The sequence below is a fragment of the Lingula anatina genome, chromosome 7 (assembly GCF_051362555.1).
Source record: "Lingula anatina isolate TDL-2025a chromosome 7, LinAna3.0, whole genome shotgun sequence".
Taxonomy (NCBI): Eukaryota; Metazoa; Brachiopoda; class Lingulata; order Lingulida; family Lingulidae; genus Lingula; species Lingula anatina.
This window is the reverse complement of record NC_141773.1, coordinates 18,524,251-18,552,187: the sequence shown is the minus strand read 5'-3', so window position 1 is coordinate 18,552,187 and position 27,937 is coordinate 18,524,251. Positions and strand designations below refer to the sequence as shown.

At 38.4% G+C, this 27,937-nt stretch overlaps 1 protein-coding gene and 1 long non-coding RNA gene across 4 annotated transcripts in view; both read right to left on the bottom strand.

The window, feature by feature from the left end:
- Positions 1-26,851, bottom strand: part of LOC106177157 (uncharacterized) — a 30,071-nt gene extending 3,220 nt beyond the window's left edge. The window contains exons 1-13 of one of the 3 annotated variants that reach the window (XM_087017500.1): positions 26,548-26,851; positions 16,646-16,718; positions 16,190-16,290; positions 15,028-15,831; positions 14,634-14,706; positions 14,193-14,293; positions 13,483-13,506; positions 12,061-12,342; positions 11,640-11,712; positions 11,088-11,188; positions 10,852-10,899; positions 9,897-9,995; positions 5,361-7,592 (exon numbers count right to left, since the gene is read on the bottom strand). In XM_087017500.1, coding sequence (XP_086873626.1) covers positions 5,361-7,592; positions 9,897-9,995; positions 10,852-10,899; positions 11,088-11,188; positions 11,640-11,712; positions 12,061-12,342; positions 13,483-13,506; positions 14,193-14,293; positions 14,634-14,706; positions 15,028-15,831; positions 16,190-16,290; positions 16,646-16,718; positions 26,548-26,745 — 4,209 coding nt within the window. In that variant the 5' untranslated portion in view covers positions 26,746-26,851. Of the gene's footprint in view, positions 1-4,483; positions 7,593-9,896; positions 9,996-10,851; positions 10,900-11,087; positions 11,189-11,639; positions 11,713-12,060; positions 12,343-13,482; positions 13,507-14,192; positions 14,294-14,633; positions 14,707-15,027; positions 15,832-16,189; positions 16,291-16,645; positions 16,719-26,547 lie in introns of those variants that run through there. The other 2 variants (XM_087017499.1, XM_087017498.1) reach the window with 2 other exon arrangements.
- Positions 321-1,245, bottom strand: LOC147760834 (uncharacterized). Its single transcript, XR_015335444.1, has 3 exons — positions 974-1,245; positions 584-656; positions 321-385 (listed from the first exon to the last, which is right to left on the bottom strand). It is a non-coding gene; the product is annotated as an uncharacterized LOC147760834 (long non-coding RNA).
- Positions 26,852-27,937: the final 1,086 nt, after the last annotated feature.

Sequence of the window (27,937 nt, the reverse complement as noted above, 5' to 3'; positions counted from 1 at the left end):
TACTGCATACAGTTTCTTCGATATTTTGTGGGTTGATAATTTGGTTATTTCGTAAAATATAGTGTTTCATCATGGGCAGGTAGAAAAAAGATTTAGAGTCTCACGGACGGATGCTTTATGTACGCGGTAGTAAAGAATTCCTAAATTTTATCAATTTTTCGAATGAATCTTTGGAAGAGTAGACACTAAAATAATATCCCGCCCGGTTTTCGTGATATCCTTCATCTGGCAGAAGACTGTTTGAAGCTGCTATTTGTAAGCTTATAAGGACATGCATCACCTACCTCGTGAAGATATGTCGCTAACTTTTCTTTCGTTTTCTCCCCCGTGTAAAGTATCTTCTTCCCCTGCCAGTAAACAACGATGGCACCCCATTTGCCGAGTCCTGAAGCAGATTGCATACAGAAAACACAGGGAAAATAGTAGGGCCCATAGCAGCCTGTGAACATCTCACGCTTTGTGCGTGTATATGTAAGTGGTGAGCGTTTTTAGTGGGTGGTGAGTGTTTGTGTCAGTACAAGGAATCGGATATCAGAGAGAGAGAGAGAGAGAGAGAGAGAGAGAGAGAGAGAGAGGTGGTTACCCTGTTTCTGAGCGATGCTGACGTCGTCCACTATTGCCGCATTTATGTGTTCTGTTAATATTGGAAGCGTTTCCTGAAAAAATTCAGAAAACACCTTTAGGGTACGCTTAAATCACTGCAATCTGAGATAAAAGCATCAAACCAATAATGTTAGAACATGATTTATATCTATAAACGCGACACACCCTCTGCACAGGTTGGAAATCATCACTAAATAAGCTTGAACAAATTATGCTTAATATCCATTTTGATGAATCTGGAGATAAAGTCACTTACGTTTTATGATATTTTGAATGTATCGTTTTAAAGCGAGGAGCTGTATGTGTCCAATTCTATTTTAAGCCAGAGCTTGAGAAGAGGGGGGGGGGGGGAAGAGACGGTCATTTCTACCTGTTGGAGACGTCACACCCAATTAACGGGTATAAAGAGAGTCCGCCGGCTGGTTATTTACGCTACGGTATACTTCTTGAATGTGACAATAAAGATGTGCCTCGCTTCTGCCAGTTGATCCCCAAGTGACATACTGCGCAATATTCCTTTCGAAATTTGAAGTAAGAACCAGTATGTGGTGAATATGGACTTGTGTAACAGGGCACTATGTCTTTGTGACGTGTTCATCCCTGACGTGTTGCCGTGATCACGCTCTATCGCGTGTGACCGAGTAAAATGCGCTCATTGGACTTTGGTTTGATCCCAGGCATTGGAGCATAGGAAGGTGAGGACAATACAGTCTATGTTTTAAAAACACACACGGTGAAATTAGTAAAACCCTGCTCTCTTCTGCCAAAACACTGAGTTACAATTTTTGGAAAATAAGAGACCTAGAATTTTGAAACAGAGATAGTCTATGTCTCACTGGGAGAATAAAATGAGACAGTACATTTCAAATGAGCGTTTCGTTTAGCATGGTAGATGCCCTGCTCCTCATTTCAATATTTTTATGAATTCACAACTTCGAAAATAGCTTGGAGAAATGGCAATAACTCAATAAGCCAGTGCTACACTTGCTTGTCCGGCTTGTGAGTGAATTTGCCATACGAAACGAGTCGAAGCAGACAGAAGTACAGTGGGGTTACAGGAGGACGTGTGGGGGTCCACCGTTTTCCGATGGTGAACAAACCTCCAAAACCAAGCCAAGAGAGGGAATCCTCGCACAAGAACCCATGTGCCACAAAGTGCAACAAATTCTACCGTTAAAATTCTGAAGCGGAGGGGGGGGGGGGGGTTAAAAAGATCCATCCCTAACGTTACGGCTTAGATCCGTCAGGATGTGTGGTCCCCAATATGCTCTCTTTCTTTACCTTCTATTTTTGTGCGTAGTTAATTCAATCAGACAAAAGAATGTTAGATACCTTTACAATGTAAGCCTTTCAGCCATATAGTAATGTCTGCTCTGGAAGAAACTAGAATGTCCACTTTCACGAAATGGTTCATTTCCGATGAAAAAATCGCCCTTATCAACGCCTACTTCTCTGCCCACGCCCAACTATATATAATATAACAAGCTATCATTTGTAAGATATCTGTAGCATTATTGAGTCCATGGCTAATGATTGCTATGTAAGACCGAAACCAGAGTCTTATCTATAAAAAAGGCATTGGGGAACTTTTAACGGACAAAAATGCCTCGTCTGTTTAAATCAGCTGTGATTATCAATACACGCTGTGTTACCATGTCGGTTAAAAAAAAACACTGAACACTAAACAGATTCTTACCTGGAATAGTTTTTCTCCGCAGTATGGTGGGAAATAAACTACTGAAAGTTCGCCGCTGTCAATCAGCTTCTTCAAGCCATTGTGATCCGTCTTAACGACCTTGTCTGCAATGTTACTGTATGCCGCCGAGATTAACATGCAGCTGACGATCAAATGTACCAAACAAATCACTGGTTTGCTCATTTTTTTTAAGTTTAAAAATAATTTTTTTGTTTATTCCTGGCTGGTGCCAAGTCAGGTAATGATTTTGTGTTTTGCAGAGGAGGACAACTTCCGGCACACCCTTTACCCCGCTGCGTCTCAGCAGGGACTGGTGTTGTTGTTAAATTTGCGCTGTTGAACACAGTGTCCACGTAAAACTGTAACAGCATATTATTAGGAAAATTGTAGGGTTCCGGACTTTGTCGGGTTCACTGACCAGTGAAAAGAAATAGGTGGCATAGGCCTTACGTAGAGAGCGTCTGTGCGTATGTGAAGGGAGGGTGAGAAGGAAGGAAGGGGTCGAATGAGATTTAATATCGTAGAACCCAGAAAAAATCTTAAACTTTTATGTACCCGGACATGACTGTGCAAAACAAGCTTTTGAATAACACCTTTTATATGGATGGACAATTTAAAGGAATCGTCTGCCTCGTCCATGCCGTATAAGTGAAATTCACTGCTAGCTTAACCCGTGACCTTTGTACGACCAATGACTGCGGAGATCACATTACCTCAGTTCCCATTTGCTGCTTGTCATATCTCACATACCTATTGTTCTTTGACAGCATCATTTATTGTTGTAAACGGTACGATGCGCCTCTTGTCAACGCTTGGTAGGAGATAAAGACCGTCTAGTAATACCCGAAATAAACTTGTTATGCTCTAACGTCACCATGTATTTAACACTTTGCTGCGACTCCTTGCACGCGATTTAAGCGGGATGAAAATGGAACATGATGGCGCTGGCTCACGGTATCGTCGATAGTATATTGAATGTGTTGGGCATTTCAATCTGTATTAAAGAGAGCAAACCAGACAGACAAACAGACGGACAGACAGATAATGGTACCTGATCTATAACAGATGAGAAATGCTCATTTCTAACATTTTCTGTCATAAATGCTTATGATTTAAGGAACCCAAGACGAAAATCTTCGGCAATTACTTGTATTGTTTAGCGCCGCAACGGTTGTGAACTAAAATGCATTTGTAATATTTCAGCATACCATGTATGTTTGGTTATGAATGGTATTATTGTGAATAACGCTTAATTCAGGTAAATGTAAAAGACAAGAATGTAAAATATAAAAGAAAAAGAGATTAAAGAAATTAAGAGCATATATTTGGCTGCATTAAATCAGATCATGTCAAGAAATTTAGGCCAAACACACACCTGAAAGTCCCTACATAAGTATATTCCAGGGGCGCCTTTGACGCGCTTGATAAACATGTTTGTGAACCTTTAAAATTTTTACGTAATAATCCATGTATCTGATGTCTAGATCTTCCGCTGCTGTCGGTGCGAATTATTGTTCCTATAACATTTGCTTTTGACTAAAGTAAGTGATTACGTCATCGGACACGTCTCGTTTTCGCGCGACGCTGCACACGCGCTGAGGGTCATACACCATATACGCCAATCTTTGCACTAGGTGTCTAAAATAGAGTCTCATACAGCTGTCCAGTTTATATTGAACCCTCCATAGCTTAAGCGAAGAAGTTTCATATGTGACAATCCGTATTTATACACTGAACAATTGAAACAAAAATACATGTGAAAATTTCGGCCATGAGCTTTGTTAACAATATAACATGCCTACGCCTTACAATTTCTTTCAATAATCCTGTCAACATGTGTACATGGATATGTACGAGCAGACAGGCATTTTTTTGAAGTAATTTTAATAGATTAAAATTACAAAACTTTTTTTGAAGAAATATCTGCTTAACGTCTGGATAAACACATCCACCCAAGATATTCTGATAGACTTGATATTTTCTACTTAATATTCTTCAAATTCAATTGAAACTGCCATGATGCGGTAAGAAATCATATGATGTCCCATGTAAAGCGAATTTTTTTTACACTTTCGTCAATTATTGTAATTAGATGCTGTTTTCTTAAAAATGCAATTTATTTTGACCCCTCCCTTTCACGCTCTTCCTCTCCCAAAATGAAATAAGTAATAACACATTCTATGATGGATTTCCAAATTTAATGTATTTTCACTTTTGTGTGTAAAAGTGGTAGGTATGACCAACACGTATGACCAAAAACGACATGATGCAAAATCAACAAACGAAAAGCAACAAAGATGTCATTTAGAAATGATGTAGTTTTCATCGCCGCGAACGGAATTCACAGTTGAGAATTATTTTGATGCAGCTGTCTGCTTGTGGCAGAATTTTAGCCGCTTTCCTTTACTCTGGGGATGAATGATACTCCATGTTTGATAAACAATGTCGTTTAACACTTGGGTGCTTCAGTTATATGAAAAAGTCTTGCGTTGATTGTCAGCCTTATTGTTTTTAGCGTGCTGGTCATTAAATGTCCTTGACCCCATAAACATAATTGGCTCTGTTGATTGGTTTCTGACAACCTTATGTATCCAGAAATATCTATCGTTTTGCGCTGTTAAAAAGCACAGGACTGAACTAGCACCTATGGCGTATGGCGGCGAGGAGCTGTTATGACTATGTATGATATCACATGTTCTACACGCGTGCACATAAAAAGTTATCACATTTATTACAGACCTTTACACAGTACAGACGCACAGCAAAATGTATTGATGTTGAACTTATATATGTTGAAAAAGGGGACATGAGCTACTCCAGGCGATGACTTACAGAAGTCTCTTTATAAATGTATTTCAAACATGAAATGGAATCGCGCCCAATTTTCTAGCACAAATTTGTATTTCTACTTAACAACGCACTGCTGCCGTGGAGAGTGATGTTTTGATACGCCAAGTTTTTCCTTCTTTGAAAATGGTTTTGAAGTGTAAAAGAGATTATGTTTGGATAAAAAAGCACATTTGGAAGATCACATAAATCATCATAACTCGTCTTTAGTCACTTCCTCATAATCTGGTATTCCATCACCATTTTGGTCTTCGTCTAAATAATCTGGTATTCCATCACCATCATCGTCGTCATCTAAATAATCTGGTATGCCGTCGCCATCAGTGTCTTTTTCATCTACGTCCAAAATCCCATCACCGTCGTCGTCATCATCCTCAGAATCTGGAATGCCGTCGTTGTCGTCGTCATCATCTAGGTAATCCGGTATTCCGTCGCCGTCTGTATCTTTTTCCCTGTCATCTGGGATCCCATCGCCGTCATCATCATTGTCTTGGGCATCTGGTATGCCGTCGTTGTCGTCATCATCGTCCAAGTAATCCGGTATGCCATCGCCATCCGTATCGATTTCCTGTTCATCTGGAATACCGTCATTGTCGTCGTCTCGATCACGATCATCTGGAATTCCATCATTGTCATCATCAGGATCCAAATAATCCGGAATTCCATCACCGTCGGTATCCTTTTCTAAATTATCGGGAATTCCGTCTCCGTCATCATCATTATCTAAACTATCTGGAATCCCGTCACCATCGGAATCTTCTTGGTCATCCGGAATTCCGTCACCATCGTCATCTTTATCTTGTGAATCGGGAATTCCGTCTCCATCATCGTCGTCGTCTAAATAGTCAGGAATCCCATCACCATCGGTGTCTTTTTCCAAATTATCAGGAATTCCGTCGCCGTCGTCATCTTTATCTTGTGCATCGGGAATTCCGTCTCCATCATCGTCATCGTCTAAATAGTCAGGAATTCCATCGCCATCGGTGTCTTTTTCCAAATGATCAGGAATTCCGTCACCATCGTCGTCATTATCTAAACTATCTGGAATTCCGTCGCCATCGGAATCTTCTTGGTCATCTGGAATTCCGTCGCCATCGTCATCTTTATCTTGTGCATCAGGAATTCCGTCTCCATCATCGTCGTCGTCTAAATAATCAGGAATTCCATCGCCATCGGTGTCTTTTTCCAAATTATCAGGAATTCCGTCCCCGTCGTCATCATTATCTATACTATCTGGAATCCCGTCGCCATCAGAATCTTCTTGGTCATCTGGAATTCCGTCGCCATCGTCATCTTTATCTTGTGCATCTGGAATTCCGTCTCCATCATCGTCATCGTCTAAATAGTCAGGAATTCCATCCCCATCGGTGTCTTTTTCCAAATGATCAGGAATTCCGTCCCCGTCGTCATCATTATCTAAACTATCTGGAATTCCATCGCCATCGGAATCTTCTTGGTCATCTGGAATTCCGTCGCCATCGTCATCTTTATCTTGTGCATCGGGAATTCCGTCTCCGTCATCGTCATCGTCTAAATAGTCAGGTATTCCATCGCCATCGGTGTCTTTTTCCAAATTATCAGGAATTCCGTCGCCGTCGTCATCATTATCTAAATGATCTGGAATTCCGTCGCCATCAGAATCTTCTTGGTCATCTGGAATTCCGTCGCCATCGTCATCTTTATCTTGTGCATCGGGAATTCCGTCTCCATCATCGTCGTCGTCTAAATAGTCAGGAATTCCATCGCCATCGGTGTCTTTCTCTAAATTATCAGGAATTCCGTCCCCGTCGTCATCATTATCTAAATGATCTGGAATTCCGTCGCCATCAGAATCTTCTTGGTCATCTGGAATTCCGTCGCCATCGTCATCTTTATCTTGTGCATCGGGAATTCCGTCTCCATCATCGTCGTCGTCTAAATAGTCAGGAATTCCATCGCCATCGGTGTCTTTCTCTAAATTATCAGGAATTCCGTCGCCATCGTCATCATTATCTAAACTATCTGGAATTCCATCGCCATCAGAATCTTCTTGGTCATCTGGAATTCCGTCGCCATCGTCATCTTTATCTTGTGCATCGGGAATTCCATCTCCATCATCGTCATCGTCTAAGTAGTCAGGTATTCCATCGCCATCAGTGTCTTTTTCCAAATTATCAGGAATTCCGTCGCCGTCGTCATCATTATCTAAATGATCTGGAATCCCGTCGCCATCGGAATCTTCTTGGTCATCTGGAATTCCGTCGCCATCGTCATCTTTATCTTGTGCATCTGGAATTCCGTCTCCATCATCGTCATCGTCTAAATAGTCAGGAATTCCATCGCCATCGGTGTCTTTTTCCAAATTATCAGGAATTCCGTCGCCGTCGTCATCATTATCTAAATGATCCGGAATACCATCATTGTCAGTATCTTTGGTCTGTAGAAGCCGTCTTCCTGGTGGATTTACCTGTAACAAAGATTAGTTTAGTACTAGAAGTAATTGAATTTTCATTAAAAAATGTGATGTCTAACGCAGTGGACATCATTAAAATCAAATACTCAGACGCGAGGTTTCTATGAATTTTAATTCTAATTTTCTCCCGAAACTGTCTTGGAAGATTTAATAACCGAAAGGTGTAAGTGTGACGTATAAAGGGTAAGTTTGACCATAAGAACTAACTAGGTTTGAATAACTACGTTTCTGTGAATGTTGGTTATTCTGTGTAGATCGTTTTGAATTTCTTGTGGTAGAAAGTGAGGGGATAACATCTCATGCACACTGGTAATCACAAGTTAGTTGAGTATGACGGGAAAGGGAGGGGATGGGAGGCTGGAAAGGTGCCAAGGCGGTTTAATATTACTGAACCTGTTTCTTTCTGTGAGTGGTTCTAGAATATCAGACACTGCAACATGACACTTGGTTGAAGTGTAAAAATCTTGAATCTTCCATTTTCACAATATGTCAACCCACGTGTGTTTTAAGTTAAACAATCTTTCTGTTTTGGCAAATTGACAATCTCTGTTTATTTCTTGATGTACTTAATAAGGCTTATGCCTAAGTCATTTGCTTTTCTGAGCATTTTTTGTCATCAAATTTTGGGGTAAGAAAACACTTGAGCATGAGAGATGAACTGTATATCTACATGAAGTAACGAGGCGGAAGAATAATACGATACAAGTAGCGGATATGCTGACAAACTCGTTTGGTTAAGGGATATCAGATGAAAGTAAGAGCCGTGTTCTGTCATCTTTGAATGTTTTTATCATAGTTTATTATTAAAGAATGAGCAAACAGCAGTTTCATAACATTAAACAAGTACATGTAACTTATGCAGTCTTACATGTAAGCTTATGGTATAACTTTTTATCTAAACTAATTAAAAAAGAAAGTACCAATCATGATGCAATTAAAAGTTACAACAATGTTTTTTGGTGTTTTATCTCCAGTTAATATTTGATACTTCTCTGTGTAAACATCATCTTTATCAGGCCGTGAATGGGAAAATATTTATTCTACAAAATGTTTATTTCTTATAAAGTACCCATCATTTATTTTCAATAAGTCAAAAATAAAGCTTATCTCAAACCACAAAATTGACCGCAACGAGCTTACATTGGCATCAAAAATTGAACGCTTAAGTTGCAAAAGCCATTTTTGTGGTTTCTGTAAAAATGATGCTATTCAATAAAGCGTAGTCAAGTCAAAATTTTTGCTGAGGAAAGAATAGTAATGGGAAGTTCATGCAGTTGTTTCCAATGAAGTATTCGTCATTTAAATTAGTATAGAATATGTAGAATATCAGCACAATACGACTCACATTTATCTAGCATACATGGTGATAAATAAATCAGGTAAATAACGAAGTATAGTTGTGTTGCATATAACATACAGGTAGTGAGGAATAGCGAAACGGAGAAACAGAGTTGATGCTACCAGTCATTATATACTCATAATTTGTAGATAATCCTGGAATGGCGTTCTAATAAATTCCCTTGTTCACCTTCTGGAACCATGTCGAAATAAAGTGTAGGATAAATTTCTCCCTTCGTTGATTCATCTCTAATTGGCAGGTCGTTGACATCGCCGAGCAAAAATTAATGGCCGATGTCGTGTATGAAAACAAGACAAGACAACATCCAGTAAGAATATTCAATATATTTGGATTCGCCACTGCATGTTCCATGTGATCACAAATAAAAAGCCACGGTCACTGCGTGAGTTAATTGAGAAGCGATTTGTACACTTGGTGCCATGTCAAAAAGCCAATATTCATTTCACATTTGTTTTTATCCAATTCCAAAGAAAAAATCTAACGAGTATTTGTCACGGCACGACACACGTTAGCGGGTTCCACAGGGTACATGTCTTGGTGCAGTAGGATGCGTGCGCAGGTCCACGTGGCACAGTACACAGGATAACATGGTAGAGATGTGTGGTTCTTCATGTCACAGGTGGGGTTGGGGGTCTTCGTTGAAAGAAGCACTGTACGACAAAAGGTAGAAACACGTGGTGCGAGGCTTTTCATGGAAGAAATGCGTGCTACGATATGGCATAAAGTTCTTTCATACCGCAAATATAAAACAGTGAGTTGAGTTGCATAAATAAGTGGAATAGCATGTTAAAACTGTTGGGCAGCTTGGCACGAATGGAAGACTTGACTCAACGGCGTTTAACGACATACACATAATCTGGCCAAGAAGGCATTGAGGTAAGAAAAAACTAAAGCAAGGAAGAAAGAAGGGGGGTCACTCCAAGTTTTTATCACTTTACGTCGTCTGAATCTTTTTCTTCGGAGTCTGGGATTCCGTCATTGTCGTCATCGTCGTCCAATGCGTCCACTATGCCATCTCCGTCCTCGTCCTCCGTAAACTGAAAAATAAACAATACGGTGTGCGGTAATTTAGGGGAAAAGGAAAATACTTTTTTATATCAAAACGACGGCAGAAGATTTTATTACAAGTTAAGTAAAGCAACTTTAAAGTGAACTATCAAATTCAACGTCAACATGGTATAATATGTCTCTAATGCGTAAATTAAGTATACAAAAGGATAAAATATACATAATATAATACAAAGGATTCCATTAAATGACAGTTTCTTCGCATTTTTTCCTGAAATAAATGCATGACCATGATCAATGGGTAACCGTTCATCAGTTGTAACACATGCAGCGGAGAAGATATGCAAATATCTATCTACTGGTATGTCTCTGTTAATTGTCGGATCAAATAAAAAGGGCAACCAACTTCTCTGCTTCTTTGCCCTCTCCCTTCGCCTAGTCGGAATACACTCTCTGCGTACAGCTGAAAGGTTAAGGTACAACTGCAAGAACCTATAAAATTTCCAATATATTCACCGAAGATCATAAGAAAAGAGAAGGTCAGAGGACATTTGTGCCTTCCAGACGTAGTTGCACAGGTGATAATGATGAAGGCATTATACTGTGTAGAAAAGGACATTCTCTTGGAAACTGTTCACACTGCATGGACATAATGAAGATGTCAATCTTGTGAGGGGTACTTGATCTGGTGTGCGAGGGGTTTCATAAAGTGCATAACTGTTGGAGATGGTTGGCAAACAAAGGAACACTCACGTGTGGCTGTGAACACGTTTCTCATATTTATAATGGAATTTGTACCTTTAGATCAGAATGAAGGAAAAATCACTCAGTGTGTCACTCATGTGTCACAAAAATATAAGAAATCACTCTGGGTTTGTAACCAACCTCCTCTACAGCGTCAACTATTCCGTCTCCGTCTTCATCCTCAAAAAACTATCAATCCCGAAATAAAGAAAATATTGAATAAAACAGCAGTTCTGTATGTCTGTGGTGTCAAGACAAAAAGAAGTATTCTAGGTTTGCAACAGAAACAAAAAAGAAATTTAACGATGTATATGATTTTGCATGTCTCTTCGTGTTTAAACTGCAAAAGTTGACAGGAAAATAACAAATGCACTTACGTCTTTCAGATATTCGGCAATCTTTGCTCCGGATCTCTCCCCTCTGTACACAATTTTCTCTCCTTCAAAATACACAACAATTGCTCCCCATTTCCCTACTCCTGCAGAAGAAGAAGTGGATGAAGGCATAAAAGGACATTCTCTTGGAAACTGTTCACACTGCATGGGCATTACGGAGTTGTCAACCTCTTTGTCGCAAAAATGTCCAAATCTAAAACCCTGACTTTGTATATCTAATCAAGTATTTTCTTTCTAATAAAGTAATTTTTCGTTTACAAAGATACATATTTTGGCTTTTTTATATTCCCTATGTCACTTAACACTTGTATAGTATTATCATTTTAAATGAAGCCACACGCAGGCTGTTGGCTTTTTTCGACATAACAAGGGGAGTGGAACTTTGCATAAGGACACATTTACTGACCCTTATCTAAATAAAACCTTGTATGATTATCACTGTGCACACAGCACACATTCTTTGACAAGATCATCTAAATTACTAATTCCCCCATGTTAAAAAAGGACACTTGAGATACCAGTGCGTCAACTTACCTTGCTCATTTGTAACTTTCTTATCGTTCACAATGCCTGCTTCAAGTTCATGCATGACTAGTGGAATGGTCTCCTGGAAATATGTTTTTGAACCACGTATTACGGTCCATTGTTCAATGTCATTTCCTTCCATTTTTCTCCGAAACAAAGAAATTCTAAACAGACATAAGGTTGGGACTTAAAACCAGCAGCGGATATGGCTTATTTGCAGAGTTAGGAGAAAAAGTTTAAACCTGCATGACTGAGTCGGAAGTGAATAAAAACTATATTGCCAGAGCATAAAAAAACTAATTGTATTCTTCGGGTATTTTTCTGCTATGTGGTTCATACATACAAGTTACAGAAGATGATTGAATTTTCTATAGGCAATAACTTTTAAAAATGCTAACTGAGCATTTAACTCTTTCAACTTTCCATATACCTCAAATAAACTTTCTCCCATCGGAACAAGATTGGCATTTGGTGCAAAATATACTATAGCCAATTTCCCAGATTTTATAATGTCATTTAATGCTTTTCGGTCAAGTCTTCTAATCTGTTCTTGGTGGTCTGGAATCCCGTCACCGTCATCGTCTTTGTCCAACACGTCTGGTATCCCGTCGCCGTCGGAGTCTTTATTGGCCTCGGCGTCTGGAATACCGTCACCATCAGCGTCCTCATCCAAGGCATCAACGACGCCATCCCCATCTTCGTCTTTGTGGAACTGAAACAGATAAGGCATGTATGTCCGTGTTAAAATGACCTTGGTATTTCGTATCCACTTCGTTGATTTGAATAACCCGAGACAAATAAGTTTGATTTTACCTTTAAGAAGATCAAGAGTAAGGTTTCGTGTTTGTTGCGGTTCTCATACTTTAGGGAAGACCAAAATAAAGTCAATCCGGGTCCTACAAGAAGTTGTGGAATGGTTTATTCTTCTTTTTATTTGTTTGCAACTTACAGATTGTGAATTGGTGGAAACCTAGTAGTGCTAGCACGGCTTTGATTGTTACTGTTATTATAATATAATACTGATGACGAAATACATCGACATACATGGGAACGCTTACGAAAAAGTCCTACAGTGTATAGGATCCTTTAAGATCCTACAGGATTCTATAAGAAATTGACCCAATTTCCTATAGGATCCTATAGGACTTTTTCGTTAGGGAAATGTGCTCACACTCGTGTGACACTGTGAACAATTTAAAACACATAAATAAACAAGAAGTGTACATGTCCGATTGGAGGACATGTGTACATACAAGGACAAATATAAGAATTAAGAATATCCAGTACAACACACATCACGGTTGTGATTAGATGACTACAGGATCTACTGGAATATGATTAACATACATTTGGTTATTGTGATACAGTTGTTCGTTTTGCTTTTTTATTTACATAAAGTTACTATATTAATAATCCACAAGGTCAGTAGTACTGGAAGTACGTCCTGTTTTAGTTTATGTTTAAGGGACGAAAGGTAAAAACGAATGAGTCCAAACTTAAATGTCACAGAGATAAAAAAAAAATACTGTTAGATACTCTTATCTTCACGAAATATTATTATATGTATTAGAAGACGACTCGATAAAAGACCTAAAAAGATTTCTGCAAGGTGAGTGAATAATTACGAACCGGCTGTTAAAATGATTTACATATGATCTTCAGGTTATAAATCATCGAGCAGGAAAACATGGCATACAAACAGTGCAATTGGATATACGTATTTGGTTGTGTATTAGGAAGACTATATAACAGTTGACTGGTGCGACGGGTGGCAGGAATACACTGAGGACATGAATATTTCAGGGGAAACATGAGTGCCACGTGGAGATCACGTGCTTCAACAGCGACTAACCTTTGCGTCCTCATCCACGAAAAGCTGAAAAAGATATCTTAATCATGATTCATAGTGTATGGTAAAGAGAATAGCCACGTAACATACAGTGTATATTTGTACATTGAGTGCATTGTATTGTATTATATACCTCAAAGCATTTTAGCATTTTATAACCACCACTATAAGAATTTGCCACACTTGTCAATGTTACAGACACGTGTGAATAAAGTTAGTTTTAGGATATATGAAGTCAGAGATAATACAAATAGAAATATGTATTGGGATTAGAAGATGGGGTGTAATGTAAACATAATTAAATACATTCTTATAGGATGTGCATGTCACAACTAGCGCATTTACACTGAAAGTTGAACACATAAAGCGACATACATGTAAATGCACTGCATAATGATACTTAAAGTAGTCGTGGGGATTTATTTGCAGGTCCTTATCACTTGTCTTTTAATTCTTGCCACTGCATTGGCACATATATGGAAAATGCATAGTAGAATTTCTTAATCAGGATAACACCTTATTTAAAAGTAGACAAAATCTATATATTGTGAGCATACCATGGCATAAAAATATCTACTTACCGTAGGGGTTTAATACATGTGCAAACTTATAGATGAAAGCATAAAGTATGTCGATGACTATCATACATACAATTTATGGTGTAACATGATTCTGTGTGTGTTAGATTATACCTTGAAATAACATACACTTACGTCACTCAAGTATTCGGCAATTTTGTCCCCTGATCTTTCACCTCTGTACACAATCTTCTGGCCTTCGTAGTAGATAACAACGGCGCCCCATTTACCAACACCTTATGAGAAAAAATTATAATTTGTTTATTCTTAGCAGTTCAACACCCTGAGTTTTAGTATCTGGTAGAAATACCATTCCAAATCTGTTGCAGTCATAACCGCATAGGTACACGTATATAATAGTAAACTGCCAAAAAGCTCTCGGAATGACATGTTCATGTTATACACGCAGGAGAGGTTTCATTAGATTATACCCACCCTGTTTATATCAAGATGTATTACATCCGTAAAAATATTAAAATGTTTAGACAGCAGGAAACTTTTCCTTGTTTTAAAATCATTTTATGAAATGAGAAAAAATGTTAGGTCACAAGAAGCGGCAGTAAAAGTGTGGCCCACCTTGTTCCTTTGTGATCTTCATATCATCTACGACTCCAGCGACAAGTTCGTAGTGAACGAAAGGGTGAAGCTCCTGAAGTCAACAATATATGGAGACACGGTTAAATATCCTTAAGTTGGTGCCAAAACAGGGCATTTTTCTGATCCATTCAATTTGACTGAGCTACTAATTCATTTTAATTGGTGTATCGATAAGAACAACATGGTTTTACTTTTTGGAATATTAAGAAACCGATTCAAACATGTCACAACAAAAAACTTTCATACTAAAATGAGTTGATCAAAAAGTTTACAGCATGCAGGAAATAGACCGACAGGCAGACGAAAGGTCAGACAGACAGACAAACGGACAAACAGACAGACAGGTAAACCGTTGAACCTGGTTTAAACCTACCTGGAGCATATTTTCACCTATAGCAACAAGCTGTCGATTTGGAGCGAAGTACACCACGGCAAGTTTTCCAGCGTCGATGATTTTGTGGAGTGCCTCACGTGACAAGTGTACAACATGGAACGCATCTGCGTCCTTAATCCCGTCTCCATCCCGATCGTCATCATCGGCATCCGGAATGCCGTCATTGTCGTCGTCATCATCTAGGTAGTCCGGTATCCCATCACCGTCTGAATCTTTCTCCAAATGATCCGGTATGCCGTTGCCGTCTGCGTCATTGTCTAGGTAATCCGGTATTCCGTCTCCATCCTTATCTCTTTCAAGCTCATCCGGGATGCCGTTTCCATTAGAGTCGTCGTCTTCAGAATCCGGTATTCCATCATTGTCGTCGTCATCGTCTAGATAATCCGGAATGCCGTCTCCATCCGTATCTTTTTCTAGACCATCGGGTAATCCGTCACCGTCGATATCATTGTCGCGGTAATCCGGAATTCCGTCACCATCCATGTCCCTTTCCTGGACGTCTGGTATTCCATCGCCGTCAGCATCATTATCTTCAGCATCTGGTATACCGTCGCCATCATCATCGTCATCAAGATAGTCTGGAATTCCGTCGCCATCTGTGTCTTTTTCCTGATCATCGGGTATTCCGTTTCCGTCAGCGTCGCTGTCTAAGTAGTCTGGGATTCCGTCTCCGTCTGTATCGATGTCCACTGCGTCATTCGACTTGACGTCCGGTACGCCATCACCGTCTGCATCAGAATCCAGTGCATCGACGATACCGTCGCCGTCTTGATCACTTTCAAACTAAAAAAATGAGACAAATCTTCATTTTTAGATTTGGTAAAATGCACAAATTTTATGCCAATTGAAAAAATAATTATTACAAGGCTTAACAAAATGTTGATTTCGAATATATATATATATATATATATATATATATATATATATATATATATATATATATATATATATATATATATATTACTTTTTACGATTCATTACAACTGGAAGGCAAACATAAAGAATAAATTTTGTGCCAGATGGAAGCAGTACTTTGTAGTGCACATGCCTGCACATGCTCGTTGTTCGACTTGAGGCAATCAAGAGTGGTCATTAACTCTCATATATGTTACTGCACTGAGATAGGTCGTCTTTGAATTACCTCTGCTAAGAATTCTGCAATCTTTTCTCCCGACCTCTCGCCTCTGTATGTGGTTTTCTCGCCTTGGTAGTAAACAACAAGTGCGCCCCATTTACCCACGCCTGAAAATAGAACGGGATACGGAGCCAAAGGTGAAATATTTTATAGCAGGATTAGCCAAAAAGATGCACCAATTTGCCTATAACAAGGTGTGTGTGTGTGTGTGTGTGTGTGTGTGTGTGTGTGTGTGAGTGAGAGAGAGAGAGAGAGAGATTGTGTTCGTGTGGAAGAAAAAAGGTAGTGTGTGTGTGTGTAGGAGAGAGAGAGAGAGAGAGAGAGAGAGTCTATTAAATGTCTACTATATGTCCTGGGATGAGAACCCCTTAAAACAGCGCATACAGAAAAATGTAATTGCGGATGCGAAAAAGCGCAAAAAAATAACAGACAGACAGCTGCCTCGTTTTCACAACAACCAACCTTGTTTCCTGGCAACATGAAGATCATCGACAACTCCTGTTATAACTTTCTGTTTTGTAACATCTTGCGTTTGCTGTAAAATATAATGTGATTATAAAGAACTTAAAATACCAGTATCAAGTCTAAACATGTGTAGCCAGTGGACAGGAAGATCAAAGAGACATACTCATCGTGTCTAACTCAAAGGTTACTTAGATTGAGCTTTTTACCTAGACTGACGCCAGACTTGCTGGATTATTTCTACATTGAATTTCGTTTTCTCCCAGTAAAAATGTTTAAAAAGTGAAGTGCGTAATCTTAATCTGATTATTTTAGAAATGTACGCCGAAAAAGCGCAATTCTTTTATTCGCTTTCCGTTAGATGGTCGCATTTCTCTAAACGTAAGCCCTAATTAGATAACTTTCAAATTGACCACAACAGATTGGAAGGACATTGACACCATACATATTCCTTCAGCCAGCGCAATCGAGGAGCAAAAGGTGTTGGATACAATTCACGGCCTATCGACGTGCATCCCTGTGTGTATCAAAATAACATAACTAATACACACAGTGTCATATCATATTACCACAAAACGCATATGCACCCATGTCAGAAGTTGGCATAGGGGCAAATAGATCTTCATCAGTTCGACGTGATACAGCCCACAAAAATAGAACAGTAGGGTAGAATTGAATAGACGTCCCAAACCTTTCGTATCGTATGTATGACCCTACCCTGGGAATTTTTTTTCTGAATGCAGAAGAATAAATTGGTAACAAACAGTGATGTGTGACTTGAGTTTAAATCGTAAGTGAAGGTTTGTGCTGGTGTAAAACTGTGTTGATTACGACTCCCAACGGCATACGCTTTAAACAAGGCGTTTGCAGTATGCCGTCGAATTTGATTTAATCTTTAACTTTGATTTTAGAGGAAGCTGTTTCATCTAATTCGATTTCGCATTTCTCTGCCCCCTACGTATATATTTACTACTGTATTCGTAGAGTTCTAAGGCCCCTGTATCCCAACGGGTTAGCATCGCTATAGCCTTCTTTGCTAGCCATCTTTGTTAGGTGTCGTGATTTCAACTGATTAGTTTTGTTTGCTGACACGTGGTGAGATCCTCTATGTAAGATAAGACGGTTCACAGCAGGGTTTTTACTATATTGGATTGTTGTAGACGTCAAACTGTTTATATGTACACTATATATCTTTTTGTAAAGAGGGTTGTGTTTGTGCAAATCTATTTATGGGTCTGGCAGTAGTCCCCGATCCAATCGTTTTTGTGAGTTAGCAAGATACATGTATTACTTTGCATAAGGTGTAGCTTTTAAAAATACGTTGCGTGCGTCTGTAAGTGATGGATTTGGTACTTACAGATTAAATGTCTTGAAGCAACTGTTTTTTGACCACTTCAATTACTTTAAGGAAACATATGAATAGGTAATGTGTATGTTTCTTTTTTTTTTCATTTAACCATCTCTTTTAAACTGCCAAAGATCAACTCCTTGCAAATATTCAGTTAAATCAGACCTCTAGGTAAAACGTTTGAAATCACTGGGGAAGTGATTTATTTTTTGTAATGTCTGTGCAAGACTGAAAGAGAATATTTGTATGATACATACGCAATCATAGGGTTACAGTGGTTTCCGGTCAATTGTTATCATTGTTATTCTCTTTTCTATTTCTATAATCTTCACCCCACAGCGAGATTGCAAATTCCCGCATCAGAAGTCTACTTTTCATTAGCGTGCAAAATAAGACTGTCAAGGCTAAACGGTGTGGATTTTTTTTTTTCCACAAGAATCAATTTTACATTATTATCTTTTTGTGTAATGACGTCGGTTGCTTTGATGGCGTATTACTGCATCTACTTCGAGACAGTGTGAACACCCATTGGCTTGATGTTCGAGTAACCTAGTTATGAGAGAGACCTTTCAAAACGAAAAAAAAAGGAAAGAAAAACAGATCATCTTTTTTCCTGCAACTTGATATATCTGCCATTATATATTTTAAAAATACACTAGTTAGGGTGTAGTGGCATAGACGATATAGTGCGTGACTGGGGAGGCTAGATATGCACCCCTAGAGATGTAATGTGACCTTAGTGATGTACATATACTTCATTGGCTTTAGGGGAGTTTTTCGGTGAAATACTTTCTCTCGGTATGTACATGTATGTCAATAAGTACACTGCCACCCTCTCTGGATTTTTGCCTTGAACACCTTTCTATCTGGCATATGTCGTTTGGGGTGATATTGTATTATTTGATAGTGTATTATCTCACACATCATTCACAGCCAATGTGATTTGGGACCAAGGTCCCTAGGTAAATCGTTGGACAAAAAGGAAGTAAATCGTCTTTTGAGCCGTGACCACTTGTATTAGATTCTTACAGACATCTGCTCTTTCAACAACTGTGAGGTCTGCGTGTGACCAATTCACAGAATAAGCAACACCTACGCATGATTTTGCTTCAGTCTTAAGGGTTTTCATTTCAAACAAAGGAAATCATTTGTTAACTTCAGCACAACGTTCTGAAATAACAACACACGAGGCCAAAAAAAAAAAAAAAAAAAAAAAAAAACTGAGATGCCTTTATACACTTTAGCTAATATAAGCGGTGATATTGGATGAACGTTATTGTAATAACATAAGAGACACACGCAAAGCCTTTGTAAACAATATGTACGGCCCTATATATAAGCACAGCATTACACTAACTCATCACGTTACGAAGTTGGCACAGGTACCTTCCATCTATCACTAGACTTTTATGTACATGCACTGGTACACGCGATTCCAATTCTATCCCAGCCGATCACTCAATACACCAATTCACCATGCATATTACACACAATTCCAGTCTGATTATGACATTTGCAGTAAGCTACACCTGTATGCGTCAGGTGATTAACCTTACAGGAGATTCTCAACAAGTGTCGGAGACGAAAGATTGGTATTGTTTGTTACACAGCAATACTTTTGGTATACCTGCTATATCTCACCCACGACGATTACAAAACATCAAGAATATGTAGGCGAATTAAATTATTGTAAAATAATCCGTAGTTCAATGATCAGCGCAATGCACAATAACTGCTACCACTAACGCAAACCCGCATGCAAGTAATATTTCTATTGACTTCTTATTAGTACAACTGCAAGTATGCACATTAACGTTAGCGAAATGATCAAAGAAACAGATGTATAAGCAAAGCTTAAAGCGGCAGTTTTTAATATGCTCTTCTCAGCACATATAGACAAAAATACATAGCCCTTTCATCAGTTAAGTGTTTACCGGTACTACAGAATTGTTCCCCATATGAAAAGCCATATGCAAAGATGCTATACCACGACCATAAAATAGGCACCATATAATAATATTGTAGCGGTCTGCTCTCTTACCTTGTGGTATACATATTTTACCATACATCGACCACCTTATATACCGAGAGTTAAAGGTGAGTAGTAAGGTAGCTCGTGTCAGGTTACCCAGAAACGCGCCTCGCAGGTGTTAATACCTGTTCAATGCTATCTTTAATAAAACGAAACAGAAGTACATCTGGAGATTCTGTTTATGTAGGCAAAAGGGTTACGGGAGCCAGGATGGCGATTGAAATATATCTGCAGAACGTGGAAAGAATAACAAAATTAGCATATATATATATATATATATATATATATATATATATATATATATATATATATATATATATAGAGAGAGAGAGAGAGAGAGAGAGAGAGAGAGAGAGAGAGAGAGAGAAGGAGAGAGAGAGAGAGATTGTTATTTCCTTAGAAATACTTTGCACGCGTTCTGGATACATATTGAAGCTCCTACCTGGTCCCATGGTTTGCAAGGCCACAATAAATAAGGGTGTAAATAAAGTAAGGGACTGCAGCGACGTGGAGGTGTGTTCACGCTTGCTTTGATCTAGATTTCATCCTTTAATGAACACGTGCTAACGGAAATGTAATGTATAAAACCACAGAGTAGTAATAACAAAGGTATATCGCCTAAACCTTGTTTAATTTCTTAATAAAGGCATTTTAGACTCCATTTGTACAGAATTGAAATTGAATTCCAACAGCAAGAACAGAATGTTTGATTTGGATTCTGGCATTACCAAGTGATTGATAGCGGACGCTTCCTTTTCAGAAAAACTCATTTCAGGCTTAAATTTGTATCTTAATTGTGCAAAATATGCACAGTTTTGCTGTTAATTGCCCGTGTGTTTTCTCTCAAGGTAGATGAAGTCTAAATAGGCAACTGGAATTTTCTATTCCTATCCGGATCTCGTCCAAGATCAACGAAGGCACTTTTTATCTCATCTTTTACTTTTTACACAGTGAATGTATACATGAGATGTGCTTTATTGACTTGTTGGCAATATTCGTTTTTCCGGAAGTGCTCACATATGGGGATGTACGTCAACCAGTTTAAATGTTCATACATTTGAAGGCTCATGGGGGCATTTTACTTTGATCAGGCATCTCTAGTGTAGAATGGGAATAATCGTGAAATAATGAGAAACACGAAGCAAATCCCATTAGCTGTTCGCATTCAAGAGATTGATGAAATCGTGCCATAAAACTGGAAGCGCATCTACACCTAGGTAATCGTGACACAAAAATTTATTATATCCCTACAGCATTTTCCGTAGGAATCACTAGAAAAAATTACCCTTATCAAATCTGATCTGAGATGCAAGTTTTACATAGATGGCGACAGTTACACTTTCTGTAGCAAGGACATTCATTGCAATGAATGATACATTACTAAAATAAAAAGATTTAGTTATGTAAGATGATGCTAACACAATGTGCTCATTTTGAGCGTAAGACTATTCTGTACGATTGGTGCCTTTTAAATGCAATGCACCTAGATCGTCCATGTGTCTTTTTGCGGCCTCTGGCATTATTTATATAGGTTATCTGCGCTGAACTCATACCATGATCTTATATCTTCCCGTCTAAACCCAATAAACAATCCTCATGCAAACTGCCTAACATATAAATAATTATAACGTATGTCTACCTTTCCACAGCTAGAGCAAACTATTCAGAGAACACATACCATACTGTCTAAATAATCATGTTTTTACTCTTCAACAGCATAAAATTGTTATTTTTGACAACATAATCGTTTGCAACATCAGTCGAATCCTTGGTATCTAAATAAGAGGCTGTTTTTTCAAATGACATTCGCCGGGCACCATTGCACGTTCTATTTTTAAAGCCGCGTCCTTTGACATATAGTACCCATTACCACTTAATAAAAAACAGCGCTGCATGATAACTGTCATGTTAATATCATTAGTAACAGATTGAAACGTTGTGAACAAGTATTTTCTACGCGCAGACGTAGCAGAATATTCCTAACGTCCGCTGACGTGTAATAATCCCCAGCTTACAAAGAAAAACTAAATGTCATGGATTCAGTGTTCACTGACATTATGTAATTTTTTTACTTTTCGTATTTCTTTGGCAACTACTCGCTGACTCAGTGAACTATTAGATGTTACCTGTTTTACTTCGTTGAGTTAGGTAGAATAAGATGAAAGAGACGCATGTCTCGGGGTTGATTTTAAGTGTTTTATGCTAGATAATCGCGTAGGTCTGCTATAAAACAAGGATGGTCGTTGGCCTTCAAGCAAAACGGTTAACAGTTATATTACGAGTGCTGTAAACCATATTAACATGCACAAGTTGAAACATTAAATTGCTGTTGGCTTGGACTGTAACGCAAATTGATTATTTTATCGCTCGTTACTTCTGTAAAAATAGAAGCAGAATAAGATTTATGCCAGTGTTCACGAATTGAACGTCTGGAGAAATGTAATCAAATATGCACCGATCTTCATCCAGGACGAGAGATTAACGCAGAGATTAACAGTTGCATTCAATGATATGTTTGCCAACATTGTCATTTTTTTCTAGTGTCGGTAACACTTCATGATAAATGCGTAGGCCTGAGGCAAAATGAAAATAAATTTCACCGTACATTCTTTCTTCAAGGTACGGCTTTCTTGTCAATTTCAGTTCAGGTTTTCAAACATTGGTGCACTATAATAGGTCTATGAATTGCGCTAAATTTAAGGAACATGTGCTTGCGTGCGTGCGTGCATGCGTGTGTGTGTGTGTGTGTGTGTGTGTGTAAGAGAGAGATAACCCTTGTTTTACCTGTGTACTGCACCTGATTTGCGCCCACCTGATTATAAGGATAATGATAACTCTAACGGGCAATTTTGCAATCCAGTGGCTTTAACAGATAAAACAACAGTTTACTATCCAAAAATGAAACGCATATTGATTATCAGTGCATTCTTGTATCAACTTGGCTACTATGCAAAAATTTGCAGTGAGTGATTTTTCATTGCACAGAAATGAAGAAACCGCTCAATCAACAAGTGGTTCACCTTTACATGGATTCAAAAATCATTAGAGATTAACGTGTAATCACTCGGTTCTCGGTAGGTATACAGATTAACAACGGTATATCGTTTGTGGCAGCAAGCACCTGTTTCATAATGAGCACACCGAGTTCAGTAAAACTATTTTTCTTCATTTATATGCGTATGCATATAATAATAACTCCGATATGTGTTCTGGGTAACTTTTGATCAAACACTATTTTTAACTCCCTGATTTAAACCTATGGTCTGACACAGGGGTACAATGCTATTGAATTTACAAGGAATTCATTGAGTGACAAAATGGCAATTTCTGGGATAACTCTTTGCTTTTTTTTAGTTTCTGGATGCAGAGCGACGCTATGTCCATCATTCCTTAGAATCTCCGTTACCTTGCACGTGTGGTACAAATGCATTTTAAGTAAAACGTCACTTGTATAATTCACCCTTCGTAGCTAGAGGAAAGCTCGTTTATCTCGGATTCTGTGCTAAATAACCTCAAAGGGTCAGTTAACGGCTGTATCCGTGTTATTCACTCATTGGTGCCTATATCACTGGGTCCCTGGCTGCGTATATCGTATTTCATTGTCTGTTGTTGCATGAAATTTGGCTTTTTTTAATTATTTGACTTTTGTACTTAATGTAATGCATTGTATTTAACTTGGGAACTGTTGAGCAGTTTAAACGAACATGATTTAGTGAATTGCCATTTTTAAAACACGCGAAACAATTGGACGATATTAATCTTTAAATCAATCTCTTTCATTGCAGTAATATGAGTCACAGTATGCATATTTATAAATAGTATACGCGTGTACTTATGAAGTTACTCGTATGGATACTAATGAACTAAGGTATTTCCTAAACTGCTTTAGACCACCTGCAAGTTTTTGTTAACAAGGTTTTTATGGTTGTTACCGTAGCCTTGGGGCACTGCTGCCGGGGCTGCCTTTAATTTTCATTTGCGCCAACTTTTTGCGCCTATAGCTGTTGTAATTTCTCATATTTTTCTTAATTAATCCTGGTTACACTCATTAATATACTTTATTATCTTTATATTATGGCACTTATATAGTTTGGGGGATGTTTGATTATCGCCCCAGTTTTGTAACTTTGTATCTTATAAGTTTTCGTCATTAATAAATGACAATTTTCAGTCATATGGACTTATCTTACTTAATTGGGAGCAAAAACAGAGCTTCGTTGTGCTTGTGAACATTTGGCTACATAAAGACAATTAGATTTTTGAACAATAGATAAAGATCAATTATTATCTATCTACCCTTAAATTTATCTTTCACTTGTGTCTCACTTATTATATATTGTCAGTGTGCGTGGTTTATAACTTAGGTTGGTAAAAGTAAGGTGACGTCATCATTTTATGCGACATTTCTACTTCCGGTACAATGCGGTTTCTAGCAATCTGCAATCCTCGGCTGACTCCGCTACGCTCCATACTGTCGAGTGCGCGAGACATCCGAGTAGTTCCGAGTGAGTTTCTAGACCACAAAAGGTGAAGGTTCTTGCCGAATACTCCCAATGTCTAAGAGGCGACACTTGAAATCCTTAATGAACTTCAAACTGCACTTACAATATTTTCATTTTTGATTGTTTCCATCCGTTTCTTCTTACATTTAAGAACAGGCATATTCAGAAACGCAATTCTTCTAAGGACCAACGACAACTTAAGTGAGTACTTGGCAACACATTTATCTCTTGCCACTTCATCCCCATTGTTTAATAATCCCATTGCCTTCAGTTACTTAGCAGCACTGCATGTGGCTTTATACTTTTTGAAAGTAACAATTGAATGAATATATCCATACAATTAAAGTCAAGGAAATGAAACTTATCGTTGTCCTCGAAACAAACATTTCTGAAAGTATTTCCTCAAGGGTCTTACACATAAAAATGGATAGAGGATAAAAATATATCAGATCAGATCTAAAAACGAGGAACACGAGACAACATCACATCACTGCACTACCTGCTCGAACAACAACAGTGACCTCAACCTCGTTTATACTGGTACAGTAGGTGGCACCAGTGGAATGACCCCATACAAGACACACCCCCTACAAAATAGTTCATTCACATATCGACAGTGACAAATTAATAATACAGACCGGTTACATTGCATTGTCATACATTGGCTGCACTGTGGCGACAAATACTTTTACCACACCCTCATCTCTTATCATGATTTGATAATAAGAAAAAGATAAAGTATATAATCAGTTTTGATAAATATCGATTCTCTTCCTGGTGTGATCCGTGGAAAACCGTCTTAATTGCCATTTGTATGTACTATGTAGGCGAGATTCGTGAAGTACAGCATGGCCACCGGAACCTTTTACTGAACTATTATTTCGCATTCCTGGTAATACACGTTAAAGGTCATGCGGCGTGACCTTCTGTTCGTCACTTCTCAATATGGCTTCCTGATTTACCAAGTAGTCGCGACTGGAGTCTGGGTTTTAAGGTTTGAATTGAAGATGAATCTGGAAGGTGATTTATTTGAAGCCATTTACCTTCCTCGAAGGGGCAATAAAAACAGTACTGAGTGATATTCTTATTCTTATATATCTTGCTGGTCCCGTCTGAATCATAAATCAATCAAGTGTTATACCAAATGCTGTACAATCACCTGCGCAAACCCGCGCTTTAAACGGCAAATATTAAAACTTTATCTAACAACGAAGCGCTTTGCACTTTCGTGGATATCATCATTCGCTGCTAAGCTCCGTGAGTGTTCAGCGCAATTTCAATTTAAATCGAAAAAAATAAAGTGAATATTTAATTCCCTTTTATAAATTGTTTGCAGAATTGGAAAAAATCACTGGATGATTTACTCGTAAATATAAACGTTTTGGCCATTCGAACCGTTCGCAGTTACTCAGGTAGCGTAATTCGCAACAGATTCAGAGCGTCAGGTGCATAGATAAACAGACACAGGAATTGAAAACATTCCCCCTGTTCCCATGTTTAGGTAATACAGTTTATCTATTCGCGATTCCATCTTAGTGATTTCATTCAGTCTGCATGCAGCATAAAGTTAAAAGTCTATTTCATGTACGAGTATGCTTCATACTTTTATGAGCATAAGGTATCAATGCAAAAACCGTGAAATGACTACTACAATATAACGGTAAGACAAACGAGTAAACATATGTACTAATAGCTTGATTAAGAATCGTTATGATGATTGCTTTATACTTGTGTTACCACTCTTTCAGAATTTGCGGAAAGAGATCATATACATTGCAGCTTCACACCTCGTGCATGACGTCTGCTGACATTACCGTACTTAGCTGGGTTTATTTTCGCAACACATCCATATACTCAACGCTGGTGTAAAAAAATTAAAGAATCGATATGGTGATACTGCAGAAAATGATACCGATTTTTGCAAGAAAATAATGGAATAAACGTTTGTCTAAAATGTGAACAAAATGGAAAAATTGGTAATCGATACGCTGGGTGCCAGGTCATGTATTACACCCCTTACCTCTAATAAACTTTGTCCAGTGGGTACCAAATTCAGACTAGGTGCGAAGTAAATGAGAGCTAGCTTTCCACTCTTAATGATTTTATCCAACTCTTCGCCGTCTATGTGATCGATTTGCTCATCAGGCGAGACGCTGTCGAAGTTGACCACCAGAAAGGCCAGCGATAGGATAAGCACGACCGACGATCGGAATGCCATGTTGCAAACTCCCCTTGCTTAGGCTATGAGGATTCTCCACTTGTCAGAGAAGAGAAACCGTGTGCTATTCTCAGAATATTTCGTCTCAAGTTCTTTGACCTACTTTAAGCAGACGATGGATATATATTGACGTCACGCTCGCGGTGTATATAAGTCTATACTACGACGAATGTGTATTCTAGAGCTTAAAGCACGTGTACGTATGACGTTTGTTGATACGCTACTTTTGACAGTCTGTTTAAGTGTCTGCTAACGGGGTTCACATAACTTTAAACGACCCAGAAAGTAAAGACAGCAAAACAGGTTTAGATATTCCGTGAATATACTGGTGAGTTATAAAGTAAATATTCATATGAAACGCAGTTAATGTATCATATTATCATATGATAAAAGTTAAGCTACGCATTGACAAAATTCTATGTCACAAACATCTTATGAACAAGCCGATGCACAACGTTGTTGCAAATGGTTAGATGCGACTAACGCCTCCAAATGCGGTCTCGAAATTCCAACCTATCAGTGATGTTGAGAAGATACCGCACGCCAAAAAGGTCAAAAGACTTTTGACATTCTGCTTTTTAGTTTTGTAAACTTAACAGCTGTATGGCTAAGTGCACCACTTCACTGGCTTACGTGTGACTCATTTATGGAGACTGATACCGAGATTATTACGGTGCTCTCTCATTTTTAAGAACTAAATATTTATAGCTCGGTTTTTACTGCTAGTGCGCTGCAAGGAGCACTCACTGAAAGATTTTTTACGAGAAAAACTCATTCTGACGCAGAGTCTTCTTATTTTACCAATGGCACAGGTACTACATTTTAAAATCTTATTAATAAAATTAATTAATTATAATTCAAATGCCATTTACTACAGGGTTAATTAAACGTTTTGTTTCAATAGTAGCCGGGGTTTTACATGAAGCTAACTAGAGATATGCTCTTGTTTTCGGCGAATTCCGCGATATCTTAATTAACCAAACCTCCTTAGCTTGAAGAAACAGGGGCTTATTCTACAGGCTCGTAGTCTCTGCATATATGCTCAGTCAGCCTTAGGTACCTTATAGCCAACATGACGTAGTATGAGTGTTTCCACCTGCCCTATACACCTTGCCATAATTTGACACGTTCACGCCGCGATATTTCTGACTTCTGGTGTAATTATGGACCCCTCAATGTAACAAGACACCAC